Genomic DNA, 26,206 nt, shown 5'->3' with positions numbered 1-26,206 from the left:
TTTGGAAAGGAACAATGTGCAGAGTTATAGAGTCATAGAGATATTAAATAAGGAAACTGATCCTTCCATCCAACTCGTCTATGCCGACCAGATATCTTAAATAAATCTAGTCCTCATTTGCCAGCATTTGGCCCGTATCCCTCTAAACCTTTCCTATTTGTATACCCATCCAAACACCTTTCAAATGTTGTCATTATACCAGTGTCCAGCACTTCCTCTGTCAACTCATTCTATATAAACACCACCCTCTGTGTGAGAAAGTTACCTCTTAGACCCTTTTTATATCTTTCCCCTCTCGACATAAAGCTGTGTCCTCTAGTTTTGGACTCCCCTATCCAGGGGAAAAGACCTTGTCTATTCACCCTATCCATGCCCCTCTCTATATCTCTGTACATATCTCTGTAAACAAATATTCAATTCATTTTGAAAATTATTATTGAATCTGCTTCTAATCTCCCTTTCATGCAATGCATTGCAAATCATAGCAACCTGACGCATGAAAAAGCTCTCCTCCTTTCTCCCCTGGATTTTCTTGTCAATTATCTTGTGTGCCTTCCATTTACTTACCAACACTGCTGCAGTGAAAACCTTTCTCTCCAAGAAAGAAAGAAAATAGGGAAGAACACAGATCAAGCCAAAATAGAAAATGCATTTTTAATTGTGTTTTGAATATTTATTTTATGGTGAGGATTGTTATTACGGCAATAGAACTATCTGAGGCTTGCTAGTAGCTTTATTTGTCAAAATATTAGTGTTTTGTTTCAGCACAAGCTCAAAGCATAGCCATCTCAGAGAGAAAAAAAGATTGCACAGCTGTATCTGAAAATATTGCACATGCAGGAAAGTGAGTTTCTGTGGCTACAACATAACTGCCTCATTTTTCGTACATTCCAATTATTGCGCACAAAATCAGGAAAACAATTCTCTCCTAAGGCATTTGATCGTACAAGGTAACAGCTTTGGGGCATGGGGATTCCTGATTTCGAAGCCAATGCATTAAAATGAGTGAGGCACCCACAAAAACAATTACTAACTATTAATTTCACCAATAATCCAGGCAAGAAATTACCTCATGTATCAGAGAGAGGGATAGAATGCACAAAGATGTTTATTGGATCAGATACTGGTACAGCAGGAAGAAATTGAGAAGCTACAGGGAGAGGGTACAGTGGTAAAGGTGTGCTTGGGAGATTGGAGGGGCAAATTGACTGTTTGGATTAGCTTTACAAAGTGCAGGGAGAGAGTCCGTATTCTGAAGCCCAGCAGGTGAGGAGCTGTATTTCATGCTTTGTTAGGACCACACAGCATAGTCACGTTTTCAACATAATGTGCTCTTATTCAAAAACAGAATATCCTCCGACCCACTGTGTGAAACTTCATGGGACGTTCACCAGGGTTCCATATGTCTGAATTGGTGGAAGGAGAGAGAGGGTGTAATCGTGTCATATACCGGGTTACCTCAAATCAAACACAGCTCTGTCTGAATCGTTAAACATTTCTGTTGGATTTTGCCTCACTGTTTAACACCAGCCCCCTACTATATCGCTAAGCCCATGTGGAGAGACAGCATGGCTCTTCATTCTGACAGACTACATTAAGGTCTCTCTGTACTGCATGAACACCCATTGAGAGAATACATCATGACCTTGGACTTCTTCCAATTTAAGGCCTTATCTCTGTAAAATATGATGACAAAGTACAGTAACATATGTACCCTATTAATTATCTTTTTTTGACATGTTTATTGTATAATTCACATATTATTTCCCTGGCTCAGTTACACTCTCCATTACCTAAATGTATCAATTACACATAGGGATTGGTGAAGTAATATTGTTAGTTCTTTATTTGAAGATAAAACTGAACACAGGTAAGGTCCACTAGGATCTAAGTATAATACATCTTATTCCCATCCTGCTACTTCATACTGCTGTCAAAGTCATGGAACTAATACATCAGATCTTGTTAAGATAGATAATGATTGAAACAGTTTAAGATATGCCCCTTAAAGGTGTAATGTTATCACATCACAACAGCCCCCTTCTATCAAAGCAAATGTTTCCCCTTAAAGAATCAAACGTTACATGACAGTAAAACAAAATAACATTACATTGACCAATAGAAATATATTTACAACTCTCTGAAATGTATTGATGGCTGCACATCCATCCAGCTTTAGTTATGGCAACATTTGTTGGAGGCTGCTGTGCACTTTCAGAACTTATGTTTTGGGATATTTTTGTCGTGCTATGTCTTAGACAACCTTCTAGTCACAATAGGAGTAATCACTGCTTCTCGTTGTGATACAAAGAGAAAGGGACATGGTATTATCATTGGACTGCCAATCTAGAGATCCAGGTAATATTCTGGGGACAGTCTAATGATGACTATGAATCCATTGCCAATTGAAAGTAAAATAAAATCTGGTTCACTAAAGACCTTTCAGGAAGGAAACTGCCATCTTTACCTGGTCTGGTCTACATGTAACGCCAGATCCACAGCAATGTGGTTGACTCTTATTTGCCTTCTGGGCAATTAGGGGTGGGCAATAAATGTTGGCCTAGCAGCGACACCCACATCCTGTTGATGAAAAAACACGTACAGAAAATTCTGAAGTTGAACTTCAGCCATAATTGATCTTTGAGAGTTGACCATAATTTTACTAGATGCTAACAAATCGACCTGACGACCTCAGTCTGTAAGAGCCTTTTCATTGCTGTTTGCAATTTAATGGCTTGCTTTTCGATTCAGAAACATGTGCTTTTTTTGCAGGGTCGCTACCTGAACATTTGAACAGTTTATTTCAACTTTTCTAGACTTCCAGATGGACAGAGGTTATTTTAGGTCTGGTTGGTAGTTTTATCAAGCTCTGTGTTTTTGACAGTTTCAGCTCTTATGTCCCAGCAAACTGTAATTTGGTAGGAAAATGGCTGCGGACTTGGAAATGTGAAAGTAAACTGTGAAAAAAAAGGAACAAAAACAAAGTTGCTGGAAAAGCCCAACAAGTCTGGCAGCATCTGCAGTTCTTTCAGTTTTATTTAGTGGAAAAGAAGTTTTTTTTTATCCTGGCTGTTATAGAGTCACAGAGTCATACAGCATGGAAATAGACCTTTCCGTCCAACTCATCTGCGTCGATCAGACATTCCAATCTGACCTAGTCCCATTTGCCAGCATTTGGCCCATATCCCTCTGAGTCCTTCCTATTCACATATCCATCCAGGTGCCTTTTAAATGTTGTAATTCTATACACCTCCACCACTTCCTCTGGCACTTCATTCCATACACGCACCAACCTCTGTGTGAAGAAATTTCCCCTTAGGTCCGTTTTAAATCTTTCCCTCTCACCTTGAAGCTATGCCCCTCTAATTTTGACTCCCTCACCCTGAGAAAAAGTCCTTGACTCTATCCACGCCCCTCATGATTTTATAAAACTCTATAAGGTCACATCTCAGCCTCCAACATTCCAGTGAAAAAAGCCCCAGTCTATTCAGCGTCTCCCTCCAGTCCCGGCTGTTACTGGATAGACTCTTCTTCCCAGCCGGGAGTGCAGTATTTTGCTTCCCCAGAAGCAGAAATGATTGGGCAGTCCCTTGTTGCCTGCAAGCTCTCCTTAAAGTGACAGCACCTACAATCCTCTGTTTCAATTCTATTCCTGTCTAAGTTTCATAGCAATTGGACTTCACTGTTGATGTTCTTCCCACCAGGAACAATTCACAAGGATCTGAGGCCACAGGTGAGTGTGAGCTGTGATCCCAGAAAATAAGTGTGCTGGATGTGGGATTTATTCCTAGGGTGCTACAAAATCACTGACACACACAGAGGCTTTTTGATATCTGTTTCTTCTTTACTTTCGTTGTAACTGGAAGCGTAGAGATTTATACATTTTGCCGTCAAAACCGTGCTGCTAGCACATTGCAAATGTTATTTTTAAAAATTTTAAAAATGACTTTGGAAATCAGCAGCTGCCAACATGTCATGTTCCTGTCTTGAACATGAAAGTACAAAACCCACAGAAGGTTTGGTAAAACATTGGCTTGGAATTTCTGATGGCCATCGCTCATGGTTCCAGGGTTAGTTGGGAATTGTACACGAGGACCCTGTGGGATCCCCATCATAGCCCAATCTGAGGGAGTTGCTAAGAAAACTGAAGATTCTGCTCAGCAAATCCTATACCCTAAGGATCCTTCGTAAGCATCCATTTTACTCAGAGAATTTGCAAGGTTCTAATGAAACCAAGCAACATTTTTTTTAATTCATTCACATGATGAGGACATCTCTGGCTGGGCCAGAATTTACTGCATATTCATAATTACCCAGAAGGCGGTTAACAGTCAACCCACATTACTGTGGGTCTAGAGTTGCATATTAGCCAGATTGGGTAGGGATGGCATTTTCCTTCCCGAAAGGACATTAAGTGAACCAAATGGGTTTTTCTGACAATTGACAGTGGATTCATGGTCATCTTTAGGCTCTTCCACATTTCTTTGAAATTGAAAATTAATTCAAATTTCACCATTTACCATGGCAGGATTCGAACCTATGTCCCCAGGATTAATAACCTAACAATAATACCACTAGGCCTTTGTCTCCTACTAATGCTTGGGAAACATCAGACTATTAAATGTGTAGTCTAGCTCTTGAGTGACTGTTCAGCTGATTCCATACTTAATTCTCATATCCTCAACTACACTACATCTCGATCACTCACATTCCAGTTCCCTCAGTTAAGAACTGCTCCCTCTCCTGGGACCCAACAGCCCCATTCCTGACACAAACCCCAAACAATAAATCCCGGCTCAGGCAGCGACGTCCAAATCCTATGTGTGAATAAAAATAAGCAAGAGACCTGCCAGATCGGAAATATGCCTGTGTATTTCTGGAAGAAGCCCTGATCAGAATCTCCTGTTAAAAATACAGAGCTCTCTCCTTTTCTACAAATGCACGAGATTGCCACTCCCCAGAGAGACCTGGAGGCGAATCGTGGGCCAGAACCTGGTGTAGGAGGCAGTCTGAGTCCTGGCCGGCCTGGGAGATGAGTTGCAGACGCAGGCCGGAGGTCAGCATGAGGAGGCAGCAAGATTTCGAGTTCTGAAGCTGGTGGGCACAGACTGTAATTTGAGTACATTTTAAAGATATTTTTTATTCTTATTCTGGACTTTGAGTAATTAGAGTAATTTTTAAAATGTTATATTCTGATGCTAGACTTTTTTTGAAACTCTTTCAATTCTGTAACAAACACTTAAGCATTCTGTACATAGGTACCCTGTACCTAAGATGGATCCAAGGTGGTAACGGAACAAATTTTTCATGGTCCTCATTTGAGCGCATTTGAGAGTAAATACTATTCTATTCTAATTTGAATTGAAACTAATTACGCATAACATTCACTGGGAGATAAGTGTAATACATCTCATTCCCATTTCTGCTGCTTCAAACTATCCTCAAGTCATAGCCTAAGACATTAGATCCCGTTGGCAGAATGTAACAATTGACATCAGATTAAAATCTCTGCCTTTAAAGTATCACATCACAATGCCTCCACTCCCCTGCCCCAACAGGCCTTTTATAGAAGAATATAACTTAATTGACTCAGGTGTGAAACTCACTACCACAGGGGCTAAGATAACAAAGTGTGGAGCTGGATGAACACAGCAGGCCAAGCAGCATCTCAGGAGCTCAAAAGCTGACATTTCAGGCCTAGACCCTTCATCAGAGAGGGGGATGGGGAGAGGGAACTGGAATAAATAGGGAGACAGGGGGAGGCGGACCGAAGATGGAGAGAAAACAAGATAGGTGGAGAGGAGAGTATAGGTGGGGAGGTAGGGAGGGGATAGGTCAGTCGAGGGAAGACGGAGAGGTCAAGGAGGCGGGATGAGGTGGTAGGTAGGAAATGGAGTTGCGGCTTGAGGTGGGAGGAAGGGATGGGTGAGAGGAAGAACAGGTTAGGGAGGCAGAGACAGGCTGGGCTGGTTTTGGAATGCAGTGGGTGGAGGGGAAGAACTGGGCTGGTTTTGTGATGCAGTGGGGGGAGGGGATGAGCTGGGCTGGTTTTGGGATGCAGTGGAGGGAGGGGAAGAGCTGGGCTGGTTTTGGGATGCAGTGGGGGGAGGGGTCGAGCTGGGCTGGTTAAATGATTCAGTGGGGGGAGGGGAAGAACTGGGCTGGTTTTGGGATGCGGTGGGGGAAGGGGAGATTTTGAAGCTTGTGAAGTCCACATTGTGAATGTGTTCATCCAGCTCCACACTTTGTTGTCTCGGATTCTCCAGCATCTGCAGTTCCCATTATCTCAACAGGGGCTAGTTTTCTTTTGAATCATTCACAGGGTGTGGGCACCACTAGCAGGGTCAACACTTATTGCCCATCCCTAATTACCACAGGTTTGTAACGTGTTAGCTCAGCTACTCTTAAGGACAGTTGAGAGTCTGTCACACAGCTGTGGATTGACTGGAGTCTACAAAGGCCAGACTGGGTCCTTGTCTGAAGAGAACGAGTGGATCCGAAAGGTTTTTAATGGCAATTCAGTGGTTACATAGTTCCCAAATGGTACAAACTCTTCATTCGATCTAATTTATTCTACTTAAATGGGATTTACACTCATGTCTCTGCTTTCTTAGTCTAGGCTCCGGATTATTTTTCCGACAGCATAATCACTATGCTATCCTTCCCTAAGAGATACACAGCACAGATTAATTCATAGCAACTGCAGGTCTACAGCTAAAGGACTGTAATTTGGAATTTCTAACTTTACCTCTCATTTACTATTTCAACTGTAATGTTGAACTTCTGGCTTATTTTTCTATTTTTCTACTTTTTAACTAGAATTTTATACCTAAGATGGTGACATGAATGGCAACGTTGTAAAATTTTTCCTTTCTCCTTGTACTTGAGTACCAATGACAATGAAGCCTAATTCTAATTCCAGTTCTAAAGTCAGATAAACAAATGAGGAAGAAACAAATAGAAGAATACTTTGATATTAAATGATTAACAGGAGGAGATATTTGTTTGGAGCACTAACCCTCACACAGACATGCTGGGATGAGTGGCCTCTCTCTGTGCTTTACATCATTTGAGCTTTATGTCACTGAGAAAGAGTAAAACTCTAGGTTCTGTAACAATCACTTAATTTTAGTTTCGGCCTGTGAACTAAAATACGGGAGAAGGTACTGCTTTAAACTAAATAAACTGTGGAGGAAGACATTGCAGTTTGAAAATGAGTGACGCAACGCATTGTGGACTACGCTGTGTGTGTGTGTGTGTGTGTGTGTGTGTTTGTATCTGTGTGTGTGTCTGTGTGTGTGTGTATATCTGTGTGCCTCCGTGTGTGTGTGTGTGTGTGTGTGTGTGTGTGTGTCTCTGTCTGTGTTTGGGTGTCTGTGTGTGTGCCTCTGTGCGTGTGAGTGTGTGTGCACGCGCGCATATGTGTCTGCATGTGTGTGTGTCTCTGTCTGGGTTTGGGTGTCTGTGTGTGTGCCTCTGTGCGTGTGAGTGTGTGTGAGTGTGTCTCCAAGTGTGTGTCGCTGTGTCTGCATTTGTGTCTCTGTCTGTGTTTGGGTGCCTCTGTGTGTGCCTCTGTGTTTGCGCGCGCGCGTGCCTGTGTCAGGATCAGTTGTGCAGATTCACTAGTGCTCAACGCAGTAACTTTGTGGTTAGTCCCTGGGTTGGTGGTTTGCACCCTTGTGTTTGGGAAATACAGGAGAACATAGAACATGAGACAATACAGCAGGGTAAAGGCCCTTCGGCCCACGATGTTGTGCCGACCTGTTATCCTACTCTAAGATCAAACTACCCTGCATACTCTACATTATACTATCATCCATGTCCCTATCCAAAGGTCACTTAAATGTGCCTAGTGTATCTCACGCTACTACCACTAGCGGCAGCGCATTCCACACGCCCACCACTCTCTGTGTAAAGAACCTACCTCTGACATCACCCCTATTCTTTTCTCCAATCACCTTATGATTATGCCCCCTCGTGATAGTCATTTCTGCCTTGGGAAAAACTGTCTGGCTATCCACTCCATCTATGCCTCTCATTGACTTATACATCTCTATCAAGTCACCTCTCGTCCTTCTTCGCTCTAATGAAAAAAGCCCTAGATCCCACAACTTTTCCTCATGAGACCTGTCCTCCAGTCCAGGCAGCATCCTGGCAAATCTCCTCTGCACCCTCTCTAAAGCTTCCACATCCTTCCTATAATGAGGCAACCAGAACTGAATACAGTATTACAAGTGTGGTCACTGAGCTCCAGGCTGAATTCTTTCCATCTACTACGACCCTCTGTCTTCCATTGAACAGGCATTTTTGCATCTAGACAGCCAAATTTTCCTGAATCCCATGCCCCCTGTTTTCAGAATGAACCTACCATGGGGAACCTTTTCAAATGCTTTGTTAAAATCCATACACACTACATCCACTGCTCTACCTTCAAGGTGTTTTGCCACATCCTCAAAGAATTCAATAAGGCTTGTGAGGCATGACCTGCCCCTCAAAAAGCCCATTCAGAGTATTTTTAATCAAACGGTACTTTTCCAAATAATCATGTATACTATCTCTCAGAATCCTCTCCAATAATTTGCCCACCACAGAAGTAAGTCTGACTGGTCTGTAATTCTCAGGATTATCCCTATTCCCTTTCTTAAACAAGGGAATAACATTTGCCCCCCTCCAATCATCTCGTACTACTCCAGTGGACAGTGAGGACCAAAGTTCATCGCCACGGGGGCAGCAATCTCTTCCCTCACTTCCTATAGTAACCCCACTGGCCCAGGGGACTTACCTATCCACATGTTTTTCAAACTTTCTCGGACATCCTCCTTCCTAACTCCGAGCCTACAAAGAAGATTCTAGCCTACAAACAGAAAGCTCCTAAATCTCATTTTCTACCTCTTGTGTGGAGGAGTAACATCTCTAGGTAGCTGTTCTCAAAGAAAAGTTGAGAAAACTATAAAAAAGCAAGCCAACTGGGCCATCTCAAACTAGAAAGAAAGAATATGAACAGCCCTATTATCTCCATGTAACTGAAGTCCCTGATCCCAATCTGATGGCTCTCTTCTGCATCCTCTCCCATAATTCAAAGTTCATGCATAGTGTCTGGAAGCATCAGTGCAATCCTGAGTATTTAGGAATATTCAGTGTGATAGACAAGATACTAGACTTGGATGTTAACTGCTAGGCCCACACTTACCGGAAACTGAGAGACGAGCTCCATTGCTTTGGCGCGTTTCTCCACTGTATTTATGCCTGGTGATACACCTGTATGTAGAGAGTGCGTCCTCCTTTTGTACATCAGATATGTACAAGGCTCCAAATGACGTGACGTGGAATCTACTCCCTAGAGACAAGGATGGGAAAATAAAGCTAATTCAGAATCTTGTTTCAGAGACAGTAGGAACTGCAGGTGCTGGAGAATCCGAGATAACACAGTGTGGAGCTGGATGAACACAGCAGGCCAAGCAGCATCAGAGGAGCAGGAAGGTTTACGTTCAGGAAGGGTCTAGGCCCGAAACGTCAGCCTTTCTGCTCCTCTGATGCTGTTTGGCCTGCTGTGTTCATTCAGCTCTACACCTTGCTATCTCTAATTCAGAATCTTGTCAGCATTCAATGTCAATTGGAGTTCAAACATCTATTCTGTAAGTGGACTCTGGCAGTAGTGTGAGATGTCAATTCAGGAACATTTAGAAGGAGCAGTGTTCCATAATTGTCATGACGGCAATTAGCAATGTAAAGAATTTCACAGAGTCCTGGATTTAAAAATAACTGCTTTTAAAGATCCCTTCTGTTTCAAGTTAAAATAGATATGCTCATTGATGGCTTAGTCCTGCAAATAAATGAAAGAAGTTGTATTTTTATAGCACCTTTCACAACCTCAGAATGTCACAAAGCTTGACAGCCGGGTCTCACAATGTCACTATGTGCAGCAATGACACCAGAATATTCTTTACTCAGCCCCAGCAACTTTGTTTACAACCATTTCTCTTCATCAATAAGAGGAATGTAGCTCAGTATGACCCTTACTCCACATCAAACACAATACTCAGGCTTCAATGAGGGAGACATGTACTCTCTGAACTTTGTTTGCTGATGGGGTTTATGTTATCGGAACACACAAAGCCTCCATGGACTCTTCAAATGGTGGACCAGCCACTGAAGTATTTATAATGAAAGGTAGAAAAGCGGAGCTGGTGTATACCAATTGATCCATTTATCCAGCTCCGACATTCAATATGATCACAGCTAACCCAATATCTCAACACCTTATTCCTGAGCTCTCCTCATTCCCCCTTGATGCCTTTAAGTATCTAGAAATGCATCAATTTCTTTCTCAACTATATTCAAAGACTTGGCCCCCACAGTCTTACACAGTAAGAGAATTCCACAGAAACAAAACAGTCACTTGCCACGAAACGTTAACTCCGATTTCTCTCCACAGATGCTGTCAGGCCAGTTCAGCTTTTCCAGAAAGCTCTGTGGTATTTTTCTGACTTACAGCACCCACAGTTCTTTCCGTTTTTGTTAGAGAATTCCATAGGTTCACCTCCTTTTAAGCGAAGAAATATCTCTTTCTTTGTCAGTCTGAAATGGCCTACACCCTGCCCTGAGACCCCCTTGTGGCACCATTATCCCACCCCAGACATGGATGGGGGGGATGTATTTTTCAGAATGTTGGGTGGCAGACAGGATGAGTTGGGGAAATGGGGAATGAGTTTTGATGATTGAGATACAAGATGTCAGCACCGACCAATATTACTTCTCTTTTATACTTGCTGCATCAGGGTTGGTTACTTTCTAGTTAACAGAACAACAACTTGCATTTAAATGGCATCTTCAGTGCAGTGAAACATTTCAAAAAGAGAGCTTCACAGGGGCATAATCAATCCAAAACTGACATTGAGAAAAAGAGAAGGCTTTACAACAATTGACCGAAACCTAGATCAAAGAGAAAGGTGAAGAATTAAAGCCCTCAGTTTCAGTAACATCCCATAATTGTACCTCTGAAGAGCAGCCTTTCCCCATCACTGTCATTTCACTTTCTCTCATCCATCAACCTGCTGACCTTGCTGTTACAGAAGTTGTCAATTTTCTGCCATTAGTAGGAAATTATGGGCAGTAATTTACCCTTTAGAAACTAGACCAAAAGTGTTGCAAGCTCCTTCCAGCCAAGCACAAAATCAGGAAAAGAAATTTATCATCTCACCTGTCTTGCCTGCAATTATCTAGAATCGCAAAGGTGACAACTAAACAAAACCTGGCACACAGTCACTGCTGCCTGCCATCCTTTAACTCAAGGGGCAATTCTGTCACCAAAATACATTGAAATTCAGCATTACTCTTGCATTGTCATATTGTCATATTGTCCTGCCCTTCAACATCAAGGATGTAATGAAATGGGCTTTTACATGGCTTGAGGTCTGTGATAACAGAATAAATTGCCTGGGCTTCATTCTAGTGACTTCAATGACACCAGTACCTCACTCACCGAAACTCACTCCCCATATCCCCACCTCATCCCATCTCCCACGTCACCATTATTAAAAATGTCCTCCCTCCCTCCAAATGGCTCTGAAGTCACTGAGACTAACCATTCATGTCTGGGGTTCAGCAGTGGTGTCACAAGGGGGTCTCAGGGTAGGCAGTAGGCCATTTCAGACAGAGATGAAGAGATACGTCTTCACTTAGAAGGAGGTGAGCCTGTGGAATTCTCTACTGACAAAGGCTGACGAGGCCAAGTCATTGAATATAGCTAAGAAAGAAAGCGATGCATTTCTAGATACTTAAAAGCATCAAGGGGAAATGAGGAGAGTACAGGAATACGGTGTTGAGATATTGGATCAGTCATGATAAAATTGAATGGTGGAGCTGGATAAATGGACCAATTGATATACACCAGCTCCTATTTTCTACCTTTCATTATAAATACTTCAGTGGCTGGTCCACCATTTGAAAACTCTGCGGAGGCTTCATGTGTTCGTACCACATAAACCCTGAATTCTGTTGCACCTTCATTATTTATGCAGGCAATGTGGTGTTGCTAGATACAGGGCACATCATGTTGGTAAATCATACAGGGGAAACAAAATCTGGTGTTGCTGCCATTAATATCACAAGCTCAAGGAAGCTCTTTGTTCATTGTTTCATGTCATACAAAAATAGAATTGCATCCACAGATTCCCTCTGTACATTTAACAGAGTAAAATGGGAAACAGGCAAGTAAAGGAGAAAATTCAGAGATCCAGGTAACATTGATAAATAATTTATATTTACCGCTTCAGTCCAGGGCTTATTTGAATTTCTTATCCACACAGACACGGGGAGTATGCGCAAACTCCACACAGACCGCTGCCTGATGGTGGGATCAAACTCAGGTCCCTGGCAAGGTAAGGCAGTAAAGCTAACCAATGAGCCACCACATCCTGGCTAATATTAATCCCTCAATCAACATCACTGTTGTTTGTGGGAGCTTCCTGTGCACAAACTGGCTGCCATGTTCCCTCCGTTGCAACATCGACAACATTCCCAAAGTACAACTGGCAGCGAAACACATTGAAAGGTCTCCTGGTTATGAGAGGCGCTAGCAAAATGCAAGTCTTTCATCCTTTTGTATCAGTCGTGCCATTAAGGTCGCAATACTTTTTGATGTTTGGGAATGTTTTACACAAGGCTGTTAAAGCTAGGGTCAATTTAAAGGCTTTGAAACTGAGATTGGCAGTTAGATTTGGGTATTAAGTTTTGCAGCGCCAGAGTGGGTCGATGGAGTTAAGATACAAATCAGCCATAATTGATTAAATAACAGAACATGCTGAGGTGGGGCCCAAAGGCTGTATATCTGTTCCTATGTCAACTCTACGAGAATCTATAAGAATCACAATATGCCTATGGAACAGTGCAGAATGAGCTGCCAAACTCTCAGGGCAATGAGTTCAATCATGCCAGAACTTCCTGAAATATCTGGTAGGAGAATTTGATAGTCGCAGTTTGGCCTTTGTTATTTAAGGTCCCCTGCGATTTGTGAAGTAAGCTATCTGCCTGTATATTCTATACCCTGCATTGTTTGTTCTTTTCTTACTTCTGCAGCAAACATTGTGAAGTCAATGGGACAATGAAGATAATTTGCTGCCAATCACACCAGCACCAGACCTCACCACCACACCCCCCCCCCCCGCCCCCATCCTCCCCCAGGGTTAATGTTAGAGCGCAGACTGCATCAGGCGTAATCACGGTGCCATGGTGTGGAAATTGTGTCTCCAGACCACAGTTCACAGCACAATGTCAGGAGTCCCCATCAACCAAAGCTCACTCAGCACCTGATGCTGTCTCCCAAAATGGACGGCATACCAGCTGGAATTCTTCGACGGTCTCGGAACGTGCTTGGTTGCACTTGGAATCACGTCCCACTCGGGCCAACAACATTTCCTCAAGTCGTACCTCTTGCTCATTTTTGTTAGAAAACAAAGCTTCTTGAAGAGGTCTAGCATGTAAGATAACTGAGCGGGGGAGGGGGCAGGGTGAAATCAGTGGAATTAGGTTAATCCCTCCAAGGAGCTGCTGCAAATATCAACTGTGCATGCGTGATGTGAATTGCATTCGTCTTTATTTTACATGTGACAGCTTGAGGCAGACGAAGAGATGAACAATAGGAAGCTAAAAACAAAAGAAAAGACGCAAATCAAATGTGAGCTTAAATCCAAGAACTTGTGCAAATTAGTGAATAAAGAAAAAACAGAGAAAAGAAAACCAATGGTCCTGATTAATAACCCTTTGTTAAATGTTCTATTGGGCCCTCTAAATATTCATTTTTACAATCTTGTGTACTCCAGACCAATTTCTAAACTCATACAGAGTAGTGAAAGGATAGACATTGGGTGAAACTGTCCTAACTGAGGGGGAACACACTTCCCCTTCCCAAGCAGTGCCCAATGACCTTTGACCTAAAGTGTACCCTTGTGGAATAAGCTTTGCAATGACCAGTCTGTGATAAAGAAGCTTGCTGTTACTGATCTGACACGCACATGAAGAAATTATCATTTGGAAAGGTGCCAGAAGGCTCACGATACCTTGTAGAATGGCAGCTCTGCACAGAGGAGAGAAATAATAGGATTTTAAAATTGAGAAAGGGTTTTGTAATGCAAAAGGAGAAAAACAATTTCCTCTGGTTGGGCAGTCAGTCATGAGGGTCATCGGTTTAAATTGGTGACTAAGGCAGACAGAAGCTAAAGAGAATTTTCTCATTCAGTGCCAAGACACAATAATCAGCAATTCATGCACATTAATGAGAACATGGAATTAAACTTCTGTATGTGCTCCGCGATATCAATAGTTCGCCCTGCAAGATAGAAACAGTTTTTCAACAGGGCTATGCATCGAACAGCTTACCATCACCTAGCCCTCTTGCTTCTATCATTGACCATACAAAATATGGAGAATTAAAAATGGGGTTTTTGATAGACTCTACCAAACAGTGCGACAATTTCTCCATTTGGCTGCTTGACGTACCAACAGATTCCGAGAAACTATACTCAAGCCCCAACAATCATAGGAATTCATGTAACATAACCTGTAAATTACAACTACAAGTTTAATTGAGGAATTAAAGCCTATTTCTGGGTTTGAGTTAATTCATTCGAGGATTCCATAATGTACGGGCGGTCCACAGGCAAAAAAATGTCTCCTTATTGATATTCATGTTTACTTTTCGAATTGTGATCAAATATTAAGATGAGGCAAAAACATTCAGGGTTAACTTGGGGGTGGACAATATCAACTTGAAGGAGACTGATTTTGGTTCCAGGATTGTTCTGATCGCTCCAGCATTAAAGATTAATTTTCTGGATACTGCAGTGAGCAAAATACTGGAGACAAATCAAACAGGCTTTAAAAAAAGTCTGCATTATTTTCATTTTGTTTTACTTATTTTTCATTCAGCCTGATAATAAAGGATGTATTATAAGCACAACTCTTTGGATGAAACTTCCAAGTTGACAAACGTGGGATGACAACTAGGACATAGTTCTTTTCTGCTGTAGGACTTGGTCTCAGGGCATCAATTTGATTTAACAACTTAATAGAAAAGAGTAGTGTATTGGTAATGTCACTGGATTATTATCTAGAAGATCAGGCTAATGTCTTGGGGAAATGGGTTTTTGAGTCCCAATATAGTAGTCGGTAGAATTTAAATTTGATTTGCAAAATCTGCTTTTGGAAGCAAATCTTGGTAAAGGGGACCATGAAACATGTCCGGTTCATTGTTTGTCTTCGAAGGATGGCGGTCTGGCACCTCTGCCTGTCACTTCAGACCCAAAGCCTCCGAACTGCCCACTGAAATGGCCAAACAAGCCATTGGTTAGAGCACACGGGGATGGCCAACAAACACTGGCCTGGTCTGTGACGTCCACATCCCATGCCAATTTTTTAAAAAATCATCCATCCTACACATTGCACAATAGGGTACACTTTTCAGTTTGTAAGGAGAGGGGTAATGAGCTCAACAGCTCAATTGAAAAGTTCCACCTTAAGCTAAACTTTGCATTGAAAATATCAGATTCTCTACACCAGGTAGTAAAGCTGTGTTTGCCTGAACTGGTCTGATGTTGTAGCCTTATGAATACATACAATGTAGGCAACTTTGTAACTTTTACAGAAGCAGAGATGGTGTAGTCACCTGTCATTGTGGCCTGGCTCTTCCCTAATGCTGACAGAATTAGAACGGGCCATTACACTATCAGAATGTGCCTGCAGCCACTGTGTCCTCAGATATGTTGGATTGCTACCATCAGCACAATGGGCAGAAGCACTGATCTGGCAGTTAATGAAGATAAGACATACAGTATTAAGTCCACAATCCTCACCATAGACCGGAGTCTGTGGTGTTATGGTGCTATGTCAGCACCATTGTACACTGTGGGCTCGGTTCACTGGCATTGTCATCTTTGGGGGTTTGGAATCCACAGGGCCTACTTGGTTGGGCATGGTAGAGGAAAACCACTTGGTGGCCTAAAGAGAAGAGGCTCTTGTCTTAAAGAATAATTAGTTTGTTGTATTTAAACAAAAAGTATAATTTACACTGACATGATAGACTTTGCTACAAAGACTATGAGGATGATGTGGATGGTCTGTCTTATTCCTTCAAGATCCTGAGCTTTTCTCCCACCAAATCTTGTGGCACATTAATAATGATTGGTGCCTAATGCACATCTCAGTATTAACCCTTTCAGACGCTTATACAACACATAATGGGATCTCAGCTCCTGACAAGTCACAGCACAGATGTTGTTAGAAGATGAGAAGACCCATTTACCACGTGCTGAACTCTGGCCTCTGAGGAAGTCATACATCCAAGTTGAACAGCTTGGCTTGAAAGGTCCTCAAAGGGGCAGCTTCTCAATAAGGTCAGGTAGATAGTGTTGAGTATTGTAGCAACATCAAAGGCCATTGCCTCAACCTGACAATGGAGGTGAAGAGATCCATTCTTGGGCATGACGTTGACAGAAATGATTAATGACTTCATATTGGCTAGCACTCTTCACTTTTTGAGCAGAAATTAAAACTAAAAGTGGTTCTGAAGACAAGTTAATGACAAGATCGTTGTGATATATGTGGCACTATACCTTCCCATTTACTGCAAAGTTACAAGAACAAATGGACCTTTCTCATAAAGGCATCTATCCTACTCACCTCTATGTCCCCCATGCAGTAATAAGATCACTGTCCTCACTATGAGCTTACAACTGCCAAGGCGTAATCAAGAAGAATAAATTACAGGAAGCAGCGGCATGGCAGTATTGTCATCGGACTAGTAATCCAGAGACCCAGGCTAATGCCCACAGCACATGTCATGAATCTCATCACAGCACATGGTGATAATTCAATTAATAAATTAAATCTGTAATGAAACCATTATCAATTATTGCAAAAACCCATCTTGTTCACTATCAACATCCTCACCTGCTCTGGCCTACACGGTCCACAACAATATGGCTGACTCTTAAATTCCCTCTGAAATGGCTCTAGCAAGCCATGCTATTGTATCTACCTGCTATAAACCCTGATAAGCCAAACAAAATCAGGCAGATCACCCAGCAACAACTACTGAGGGTGTTGTCACAATTTAACTGGGAAGAGTGCTCCCATAATCATGCCCCACTGTTCCACAAGTCGCTATAAAATCCCAAATATGACCACCAAAATCACAAATTTGTCTGACTGGCTTCCAGGTTTAATCAGTAACAGTAAAATAACTTTGTTTACTGTGATAAGGTGTGTTAGGGTCTCACGATAACTCAGTGGTTGGCAATGCTGCCCCATAGCTCAAGGGACCCGGGTTCGATTCCACCCGCGGGTGACTGTCTGTGTGGAGTTTGTACATTCTCCCTGTGTCTGCGTGGGTTTCTACCAGGTGTTCTGGTTTCCTCCCACAGGCCAAAGATGTGCAGGTTAGGTGGATTGGCCATGCCCAATTTCCCATACTGTCCATGAATATGCAGGCTAGGAGGATTAGCCCTAGGGAATACAGGGATGGAGTTGGTTCTGGGTGGAATGCTCTTTGAGGATTTGCTGTGGATTTGATGGGCTGATAGGCCTGCTTTCATACTGTAGAGTTTCTGTGATGCAGTTAACTTTAATGCAAAAAAAAGGCTTTCTATTTGACTACTATGCAAATTAAACTCTACTCTTTAAATACATAGACAGTCAATCATGATTAAGACAGACAAAGATATTTAGATGAATACATATACTGTTGGTGAAAAATGAATGCAGACAGGGTAAACAAAATTGAAAGCTCAAAAGTCCAGACCACAAAGTGGAAAGTTATTTTCTCACATGTGTCTGATAATATCAATGACAATCTGCTGTTGTCTGGAGTATGGCTGGGACCTTTCAATTCATAGATTGATCAGGTGGATCAAGGCTGTTTCTTTACTTTTCTTTTCCTTTAAGCTTTAGTGGGTTTACTGCATCTTACCCAGCCCCCTTTCCCCCCACATTGGGAGAAAGAGACAGAGACGGAGAGATGAATGCTTCCTGTCTGCAGGCTCTGGACATTCCTTCTCCTCCGCTGCTTCTCTGATACTTAAAGCCTTTCAAAACTGCAGCTCAGCCAATGAGAGGGTTGTCGTCAGGCAGATGCTCCTCAAGTCAAAGGACTCTCAGCACTGCTCGGTCTCAAATTCTCTATCTTACTGCTTCAAAGAGAAACATTGTAACACACAACTCAATAAGATATGCAACGCTTCATTTTCAAGTTACAAAACTCCCCTGGAAATTTGGACAAATTATGTCACCGTAACTTCCATTCCAGTTTGTAGGCTGAAAAAAGTAAATACATAGTTTCTGACACTGTACCTACAAGCTCAGACTACAGACCACAAGAAAATGAACAAGGATAGGCTGTTTAGCTCCTCGAGCCTGCTCTGCCATTGAATGGGATCACAGCTGACACAAAATTCCTCATGAGGACTGCCCTTTCCCCATAACCCCTGATTCCATCATTGATCAAGAATCTATCTCAGCCTTAAATATACACAAGGACCCAGTCCCCACAGCTCTCTGTGGCAGGGAGTTCCATAGACATTCAACCCTCTGACAGAAGAAATTCTTTGTCCATGCTAAAAACAGGATGAGATCAAACAGTGGGAAAACAAAGATAGTATTCAACCGCAACTCAATCCATGTCAAGATAGATGAGACCAAATGGTTTCGCATCAATGTGATGCAGAGGAAAGCTGATCATAAGACGAAGTATTAACGTGAATGTAGTGAATGCACAATCACATCATCAAACACATGAACTGACCACATCAGGATCAAAATATTTCTCTCTCCACAATTGCCAGACCTGCTGAGTTTCTCCAGTAATTTCCGTGTTTCAGATTTGCGCAATATTTTGGCTTTTCTGAACTGCCTACCTTGATGCCTCTCATGTTTTGCTGCTGGACTTTCCATGTTTATGGAAGAATCAGAGAAAGTGAGAAAGAGGAACAGCGAGAGAAAAAGATGTGAGGAAGAGTCATACCGGACTGGAAATGTTCTTTCTGTATCTCTCTTTCACAGATGCTGCCAGGTCTGCTGAGTTTCTCCAGCAATTTCTGTATTTTTTTTTAGAGAGAGATTTGGCAGACATCTTCAAATAAACTCAAAGAGATAGCACATCACTTATTTATGACAATAATACACCACAGGCTTCTGAGTAATTGCTGTATGATCTCTTGCAGGATGCAGTATATTGTCGTGTCTCGAACAATTACACAAAACTGAGGAAAGGCCAAGAGGAAAGAGAAGTGAGAGAAAAGGGATTTTTAAAAATTGGCAAAATGAATGAGACAGAGAGAATGAGGAACTGGGCTCCTTTCCTTTGTGCAGTAACATCATAAGTAGAAAGCCAAAGGCTTCTTTAGGTGGGTTTTAATTTTAAGAGAATTTTTAAGCCTGGTCTAAATAAATGTCCACAACAATTTTGTTCAAGTACCTTCCACTTATTTACAGCCTTGCCACAAACTGTTATTTGTGGATCTCACCTTCAAAGCCAACATGGTAAGGTCCAGTGGTCTGGCAACCTAGAGGTGCATCCTAATAACCTCAATATTCTATCGAGCTCAATCTCCAACATGGTAGGTGGTGAATTTCAGAACCACAAAATCATTAGGATGCAGAAGATGGCCATTTGGACAACGTGCCTGCACCAGCTCTTCAACTGAGTATTTACTTTCAGTTAGAATCACAAAATCCTTACAGTGCAGGGAAAAGCCATTTGGCTCATTGAGTCTGCACCAACACACCAAAGGGCATCCCAACCAGACCAACATCGGTCCCCCCATCCCAGCCATCCCTGTAACCCAGCATTTAGCATGGCCAATCCACCTAACCTGCACGTTTTTGGACTGTGGGAAGAAACCAGAGCAGCCAGCAGAAGCCCACACAGACACAGAGAGAACATGCAAACTCCACACAGTCACCTAAATGCAGAATTGAACCTCGGTGCCCGGTGCTGTCATGCAGCAGTGCTAACCACTGAGCCACTGCGTTGCCCCAAATTAATTAAATAAATCTGGAATAACAAAACTAGAATGTTGACCATGACACCATTGCATTCTTGTAAAATCCCAGCTCATTCACGAATGACCTTCAGGAAAAAACATTTTATCATTAGCCAATCCAACGTTAATGTGACTCCTGGCCCACAGCGTTGCTGCTAACTCTTAACTTCCCAGTGAAATGGTCCAGGAAGCCACTCAGTTTGTGGGTGATGCAAAAAGAAACTGGTAAGGCAAGTGGTGATGATGTCACAAAGGCTGTGCGGAGGGATCCTGACTGCCTAAGTGAGTGGGCAAGAAATTTGGCAGAAGGAATACAATCTTGGAATTTGTAAGAATAGAGGGGCTGAATATTATTTAAATAGAGAAAGACTGCTGAAAGACTCATACAGCACAGAGGGATATGATAGCCCTTGTGCATAAACCGTAGAAAGCTAGCAGCTGAGTTCGGCAAGTCATGGGGGAAGGAAAATTGGTCTTTATTTCTTGAATAGACAATAGACAATAGGTGCAGGAGTAGGCCATTCGGCCCTTCAAGCCAGCACCACCATTCATGATGATCATGGCTGATCATCCACAATCAGTATCCTGTTCCTGCCTTATCCCCATAACCCTTGATTCCAGTTATTTTCAAGGAAGTTGAGTATAAATGTACAGGTACATAGCTAGAAAACTGTGAACAGTTTTGGGCCTGTTATGTAAAGAAAGATACACTGACATTGGAAGTTCACGAGCCTAAGACTAGATATGCAGGGACTGCCCTATGAGGAGAAGCTGAATGGATGGACCTATGCCCATTGGAGTTAAGAAGAAAGACAGATAACATCTTTGAAACAAATAAGGTTCTTAGGATATTTAACAGGGTAGCTGCAGAATGGTTGTTGCCCTTCATGGCAGAGTCTAGGGCCAAAAGACTTAATCTCAGAATCAGGGGTCACAATACTTAAGACAGAGATGAGGAGGAATTTCTTTTCTGAGACAGCAGTGAATCTGTAAAACTCTTTGTTACAGAAGGCTGCTGAAGCTGGGTCATCAAATATGTTTGATGCTGACACAGACAGATTTCTAATCAGTAAGGAAATCAAGGGTTACGAGTTTAACTGAATGGCAGGGCTGACTCAATGGGCTGAATGGCCTACTTCTGTTCCAAATGTTTACCAGGTAACTATGGATGGGGAATCAATGCTATTTTCAGTGATGTCCATTAACGCATTAGTAGAAAGACAAAAATTTCTTTAAGTTACACTTTGACTTTGTCAGCAGGGAAAGATCAACACAATGGAATATATTTCTTCTATTACTGTCTATCTCCAATTTCCTTCGAAGGACAAGTTTCATAGTTCAGTTACAATCATGGAACAGGATCTGGGTACAAACCAGTTTGTCAGATTGTTGCATATCGTCATACTGAACAACCTTTCGTTAACTATTTTACTGTAGCTACAAATGAGTAACAGAGATGATTCCTGCAAGTTCAGCCCCAGATCCAGCTATGCCTAGGAATGTCAGCAGGCACGCTCGATGACTGATCCGATTCATTAGCACAATAAATCCTGTGGGGAGGCGATGGGCTTGCGACATTATCACCAGGTGATTAATCCAGAGACACAGGTAATATTCTGGAGACCGGGGTTCAAGTGTTTGAAATGGGAAGCACAGTGGCTCAGTGGTTAGCAGGCTGCCTCACAGTGTAGGGACCTGGGTTCACCTCCAGCCTTGGGTGGCTGCGTGGAGGTTTATGTGTACTTCCCATGTCTGCTTGGGTTTTCTCCAGGTGCTTTGGTTTCCTCCCATGGTCAAAAGACATGCAAGGTAGGTGGATAGCCATCGTAAATGCAGGGTTACAGGGTGGGGAGCCGGGTCTGGTTGGGATTTTGTCTGCAGGGTTAGTGTAGTCTTGATGGTCTGAATGGCCTCTTTCCACACTGTAGGGATTCTGTCTAAGGTTTAACCATTGTCCTAAAACCACTGATATAATAGGCCCAATGACTACAGAGCTGTCAATGAAACAGACCATCCCTGATGGAAAACATAGGGCATCAGGTGCACTGTCCCCACAGTTTGACTGTACTATGTTAAAAGTAGAGTACAATCCTGTTAGCCGATCCATGAGCAGCGAATATTATCTCAAAAGACAAGGTAAACATGGTGTACAACTGAGAATCCCCTTGACCTGGCAGTTTAGGTTAAAACTATCCCAAGAGTCTTTTCAATCCTTAACAACCTTCAATAGGATATTTTTGTCAAATCTTTGCAATAACCTGATTTGTAATAACATCCAATTTCAAGAATATTGTCTTCGTTTGGGAAACATGGTATTCTATCCCACTAATTAGATTTTTAATTTTTTTACAGTTAGATATAACTGTACATATCGAGTTCAAACAAGTCAGGTTCACTGTAACAATATCTCAATTTTAAGGGACTTAAAGTGTGTAATATGCAATTTTTTTTTAAAATGGACTTTCAGTGTCTAAGTAAAATGTTACACTCAGGGTAGTGACTCCAATAGCGGTCAGCTGGCTTTACCAACACAGCCCTCTAATTGTCTTGCAACAGTGCATGTATATTGAGACGTTTCCCACATCCTTTCAATACTGCTGAGCCGTCTTCACATTCTGCGCGATTGCTGGAGAGCATCATAGATTCACTGGCGCATCTGTCAGACTCACCCTTTTCCAAGCCACACTGATTTCTTCCTGATTTATTCAAATGTATTACAGATGATGTGATCGTACAGTGCACCATGGCAGCAGGATACTGGAGCACTTCCGTTCTGAACACCATCTCCATCAGGGATGATTTTGACAGGCACTGTGTTGGCAGCCTAGACCCCAATTAAGAGCAACTATCTCCTCTATATTGGGAAATCACACTAAACAAACAAGGAGCTCACTCACACATCGTACACTCTCTGGCAGTTGATTATCTTGTCATATCTTTCATTTACCCTGCAGACTAAACTGGTAAAACAAAAATAATTCTGCACACCACTCTGTGTACCGTATATACTTGTGTTTGAGGACAGTAGGTTTTTCGGGAAGTAGGGTGCAAAATGATTTGAGTCAGATTTATTCTTTTTAATTAACTTCATGGAGATCCTGTCATGGTTTATTTTTCACATATATTTTCACTGTTTATGACTAAGGTAAACATTGGCAGCCATTGGGGTGGCACAGTGGCTCAGTGGTTAGCACTGTTGCCTCACAGTGCCAGGGACCTGGGTTCAATTCCACCCTTGGGCGACTGTCTCTGTGTAGTTTGCACATTCTCCCTGTACCTGCATGGGTTTCCTCCAGGCTCCAGTTTCCTGCCACAGTCCAAAGATGTGCAGATTAGGTAGATTGGCCATAGAAAGCTGCCCATCTAGGTTGAGAAATGCAGATGTAGGGTAAGGGTGGAGCTCTAAGCTGCTGCTTGGCCTGCTGTGTTCATCCAGCTCCACACTTTGTTATCGTAGGGGTCGGTGGGTCTGGTTGGGATGCTCTTCAGAGGGTCAGTATGGGCCAAATGGCCTGCTTCCACACTGTAGGGATTCTATGAACATGAAATCCAACCCTAAATGCCAACTGATTTCTTTCCTGTCATAGAGTGAAATCACTATCCTCTCCCAGACAATGGATTTGTGACCTGGGACAGGTGACTTCTGCTGTGTAATGTTTGTCAGGAAGCCAATGGTGGCTCGCTGCTTCACAGGGCCAGGGACCTGGGTTCAAATCCAGCCTCCGGTGATTGTAAGTGTGGTGTTTGCAAATTCTCCCCGTGTCTGTGTGCGCTACCTCTCGGTGCTCTGGTTTCCTCCCACAGTCCAAAGGTGTGCAGGTTAGGTGGACTGGCCAGTGTCCAGAGATGTGCAGGCTAGGTGGATGAGCCCTGGGAAATGGGGGAGGGGTAGGTCTGTATGGTTTGCTCTATGGAAGGTTGATGTGAACTCAGTGGGCTAAATGACCTGCTTCTGCACTGTAGAGATTCTATAATATCTAAAGTTTAAATCATTACACTGTTTTTGTAGAGCAGTGAATGTTTTTTCAAACACATTTTATTGCAGTGCTTGACTTTTTCTTGGAGCATTCAGAGCATTTCTGTGTGGGTGACCACACGATTCTTTCATAAAGTACCACTTGGAAGTTTTGTTGTATGAGCTGCAAGATTGAAGCTGATCGAAGCTGACTATTTGACAGGTTTTTGCTTGGGTTTCACAGATACTTTGTGATAATGGCACTTGAACACCTTCAACTTGAGTTGAAACCCTTCCGAGACTTCTTCCAGGTGCACTGGTTTCCCTGTGTCTGTGTGGGTTACTGCTGGGTGCACTCGTTTCCTCCCATGGTCCAAGTTGTGCAGGTCAGATGGATTAGCTGTGGGAAATGCAGGGTTAAAGGGATGGGGTAAGGGGGGATGGGTCTGAGTGGGAAGCCCATCAGATGGACTTATTGGGCTGAACAGCCTACTTCCACACTGTAGGGGGTTCCATGAAAATTAGAATGCTCTAAGTATTACTGATTACATTTCAGCAGAAAATGAACAGCCATGTTATTTGGCAAAAGCAATGCAACCAATAAGCTGGAAAAGTTTGTCCAAATATTATGGAGATCTGTCAAAAGTTACATTGTTTCAGTAATTAAGTTAATTGGAAAAGCTCCTTTTTTATGCTCTGTCCCCCGATTAGGTTAAAGAGATTTAGGCAGATTAAGGATTCAGGATACCTGTTCCTGGACATCTTGATGCTGACCAAAGGGAGATGGTGAGATAATGGTGATGTCACTCAGCATGCTAATAACCCAGTGGCCCAGACAAATGCTCTGAGGACATAGATTCAGATTCAACCAGGGCAGCTGCTGGAATTAATATTAAATCAGGAAATATGAAAAATAAATCTAATAATGATCATCCAACTATCAGCCATTGTCATAAAATAAAGCCATCTAGTCCCCTAATGGGAACGAAGTCTGTCATCCTTCCTGGTCTTGACAATATGTGACGACAGACCCACAGCAATATGGTTGACTGTGAACAGCCCTCTGAAATGGCCAAGTGAGCCACCCTTGGCAATTAGGGATGGGCAACAAATACTGGCCTTAGCAGTGATGCCCACATCCCATATTGAATAAAGAAAACAAACATGTCGACCACAATATGTAGAGACACTGATCAAGTGTGGTTTGACATTTTGAAAGGGCCCACATAATGTTCTGAGCACCTTGGTTCAAATCCCACCGTGACAATGATGGAATTTGAATTCAATAGACATTGGGAATTAAGAGTGACCATGAAATCATTGCTGCTTGTCAGGGAGTGAAAATTTTTTTAAAAATCTGGCTCACTAATGTGCTATAGGGAAGGAAATCTGCCATCCTTACATGGTCTGGCCGACATGCGACTTCATACCCCAACAATGTGGCTATTAGGAATGGGCACTAAATACTGGCCTAACTATACATACCCATGTCCCATGAACTTTTTTTTAACAGCACAGTTTACTGCTGTTCTAGTTCAATAACACTTTTGATTTAATATGAGTTAACCACTTCTGCAACCTAGAAGTGACATCACCAATTTAGTGCTCATTAATGCCAGAGCAGAGCTAAAACTGCCTGCCTGATTTCTTTGTGAGACCCTAGAGGCCATGGCAAAGAGATTTTACAGTCGTTCTAAGATAAACAGTGGCAATTGTGTGTGTGAATGTTTGCCCTACTCCAAGGGCGTACTCTCAAAAATCTAGGTTGATATCCCAACGCAGGACTGAGGGCGTGCTGCACTGTCTTTTGGATTAGAGGCTAAATCAACCCCACCCTCCTTATCAGGTGGATAGGTAAGATCCTACAGCACTATTTGGAAGATGAGCATGCCCTGGCCAATGTAAATTCCTCAGCAAAGTCACTAAAAAACAGGCCGTTACTGTTTGTGGCATCTTGCTGTGCAGAAATCCGTTGCTGCATTTCCGACTCTCTAATAGTGACCATGCCTGGAAATTACTTTGTCGACTGTAAAGCGCATCGACACAATCTGAGGATTGTGGAAGACACTATATAAGTGTCAGGGATAACAGGAGCTGCAGATGCTGGAGAACCTGAGATAACAAGGTGCACAGCTGGATGAACACAGTAGGCCAAGCAGCATCAGAAGAGCAGGAAGGTTGACGTTTCGGGCTTAGATCCAAAGGGACCTAGAAGAAG

At 42.5% G+C, this 26,206-nt stretch overlaps 1 protein-coding gene across 4 annotated transcripts in view; it reads right to left on the bottom strand.

Annotated features, from left to right (window-relative positions):
* dscaml1 (Down syndrome cell adhesion molecule like 1) overlaps positions 1-26,206 on the bottom strand; it is a 564,629-nt gene that overhangs the window by 215,934 nt on the left and 322,489 nt on the right. For 3 of the 4 annotated variants that reach the window (XM_059638968.1, XM_048562212.2, XM_059638969.1), the window contains one exon: positions 9,191-9,337. In XM_059638968.1, coding sequence (XP_059494951.1) covers positions 9,191-9,337 — 147 coding nt within the window. Of the gene's footprint in view, positions 1-9,190; positions 9,338-13,338; positions 13,483-26,206 lie in introns of those variants that run through there. The other variant, XM_048562214.2, reaches the window with a different exon arrangement.

This window comes from Stegostoma tigrinum, chromosome 32 (assembly GCF_030684315.1).
Source record: "Stegostoma tigrinum isolate sSteTig4 chromosome 32, sSteTig4.hap1, whole genome shotgun sequence".
NCBI classification, from domain to species: domain Eukaryota; kingdom Metazoa; phylum Chordata; class Chondrichthyes; order Orectolobiformes; family Stegostomatidae; genus Stegostoma; species Stegostoma tigrinum.
The sequence above is the reverse complement of the archived record's forward strand: the minus strand, read 5'-3'. Positions and strand labels throughout refer to the sequence as shown.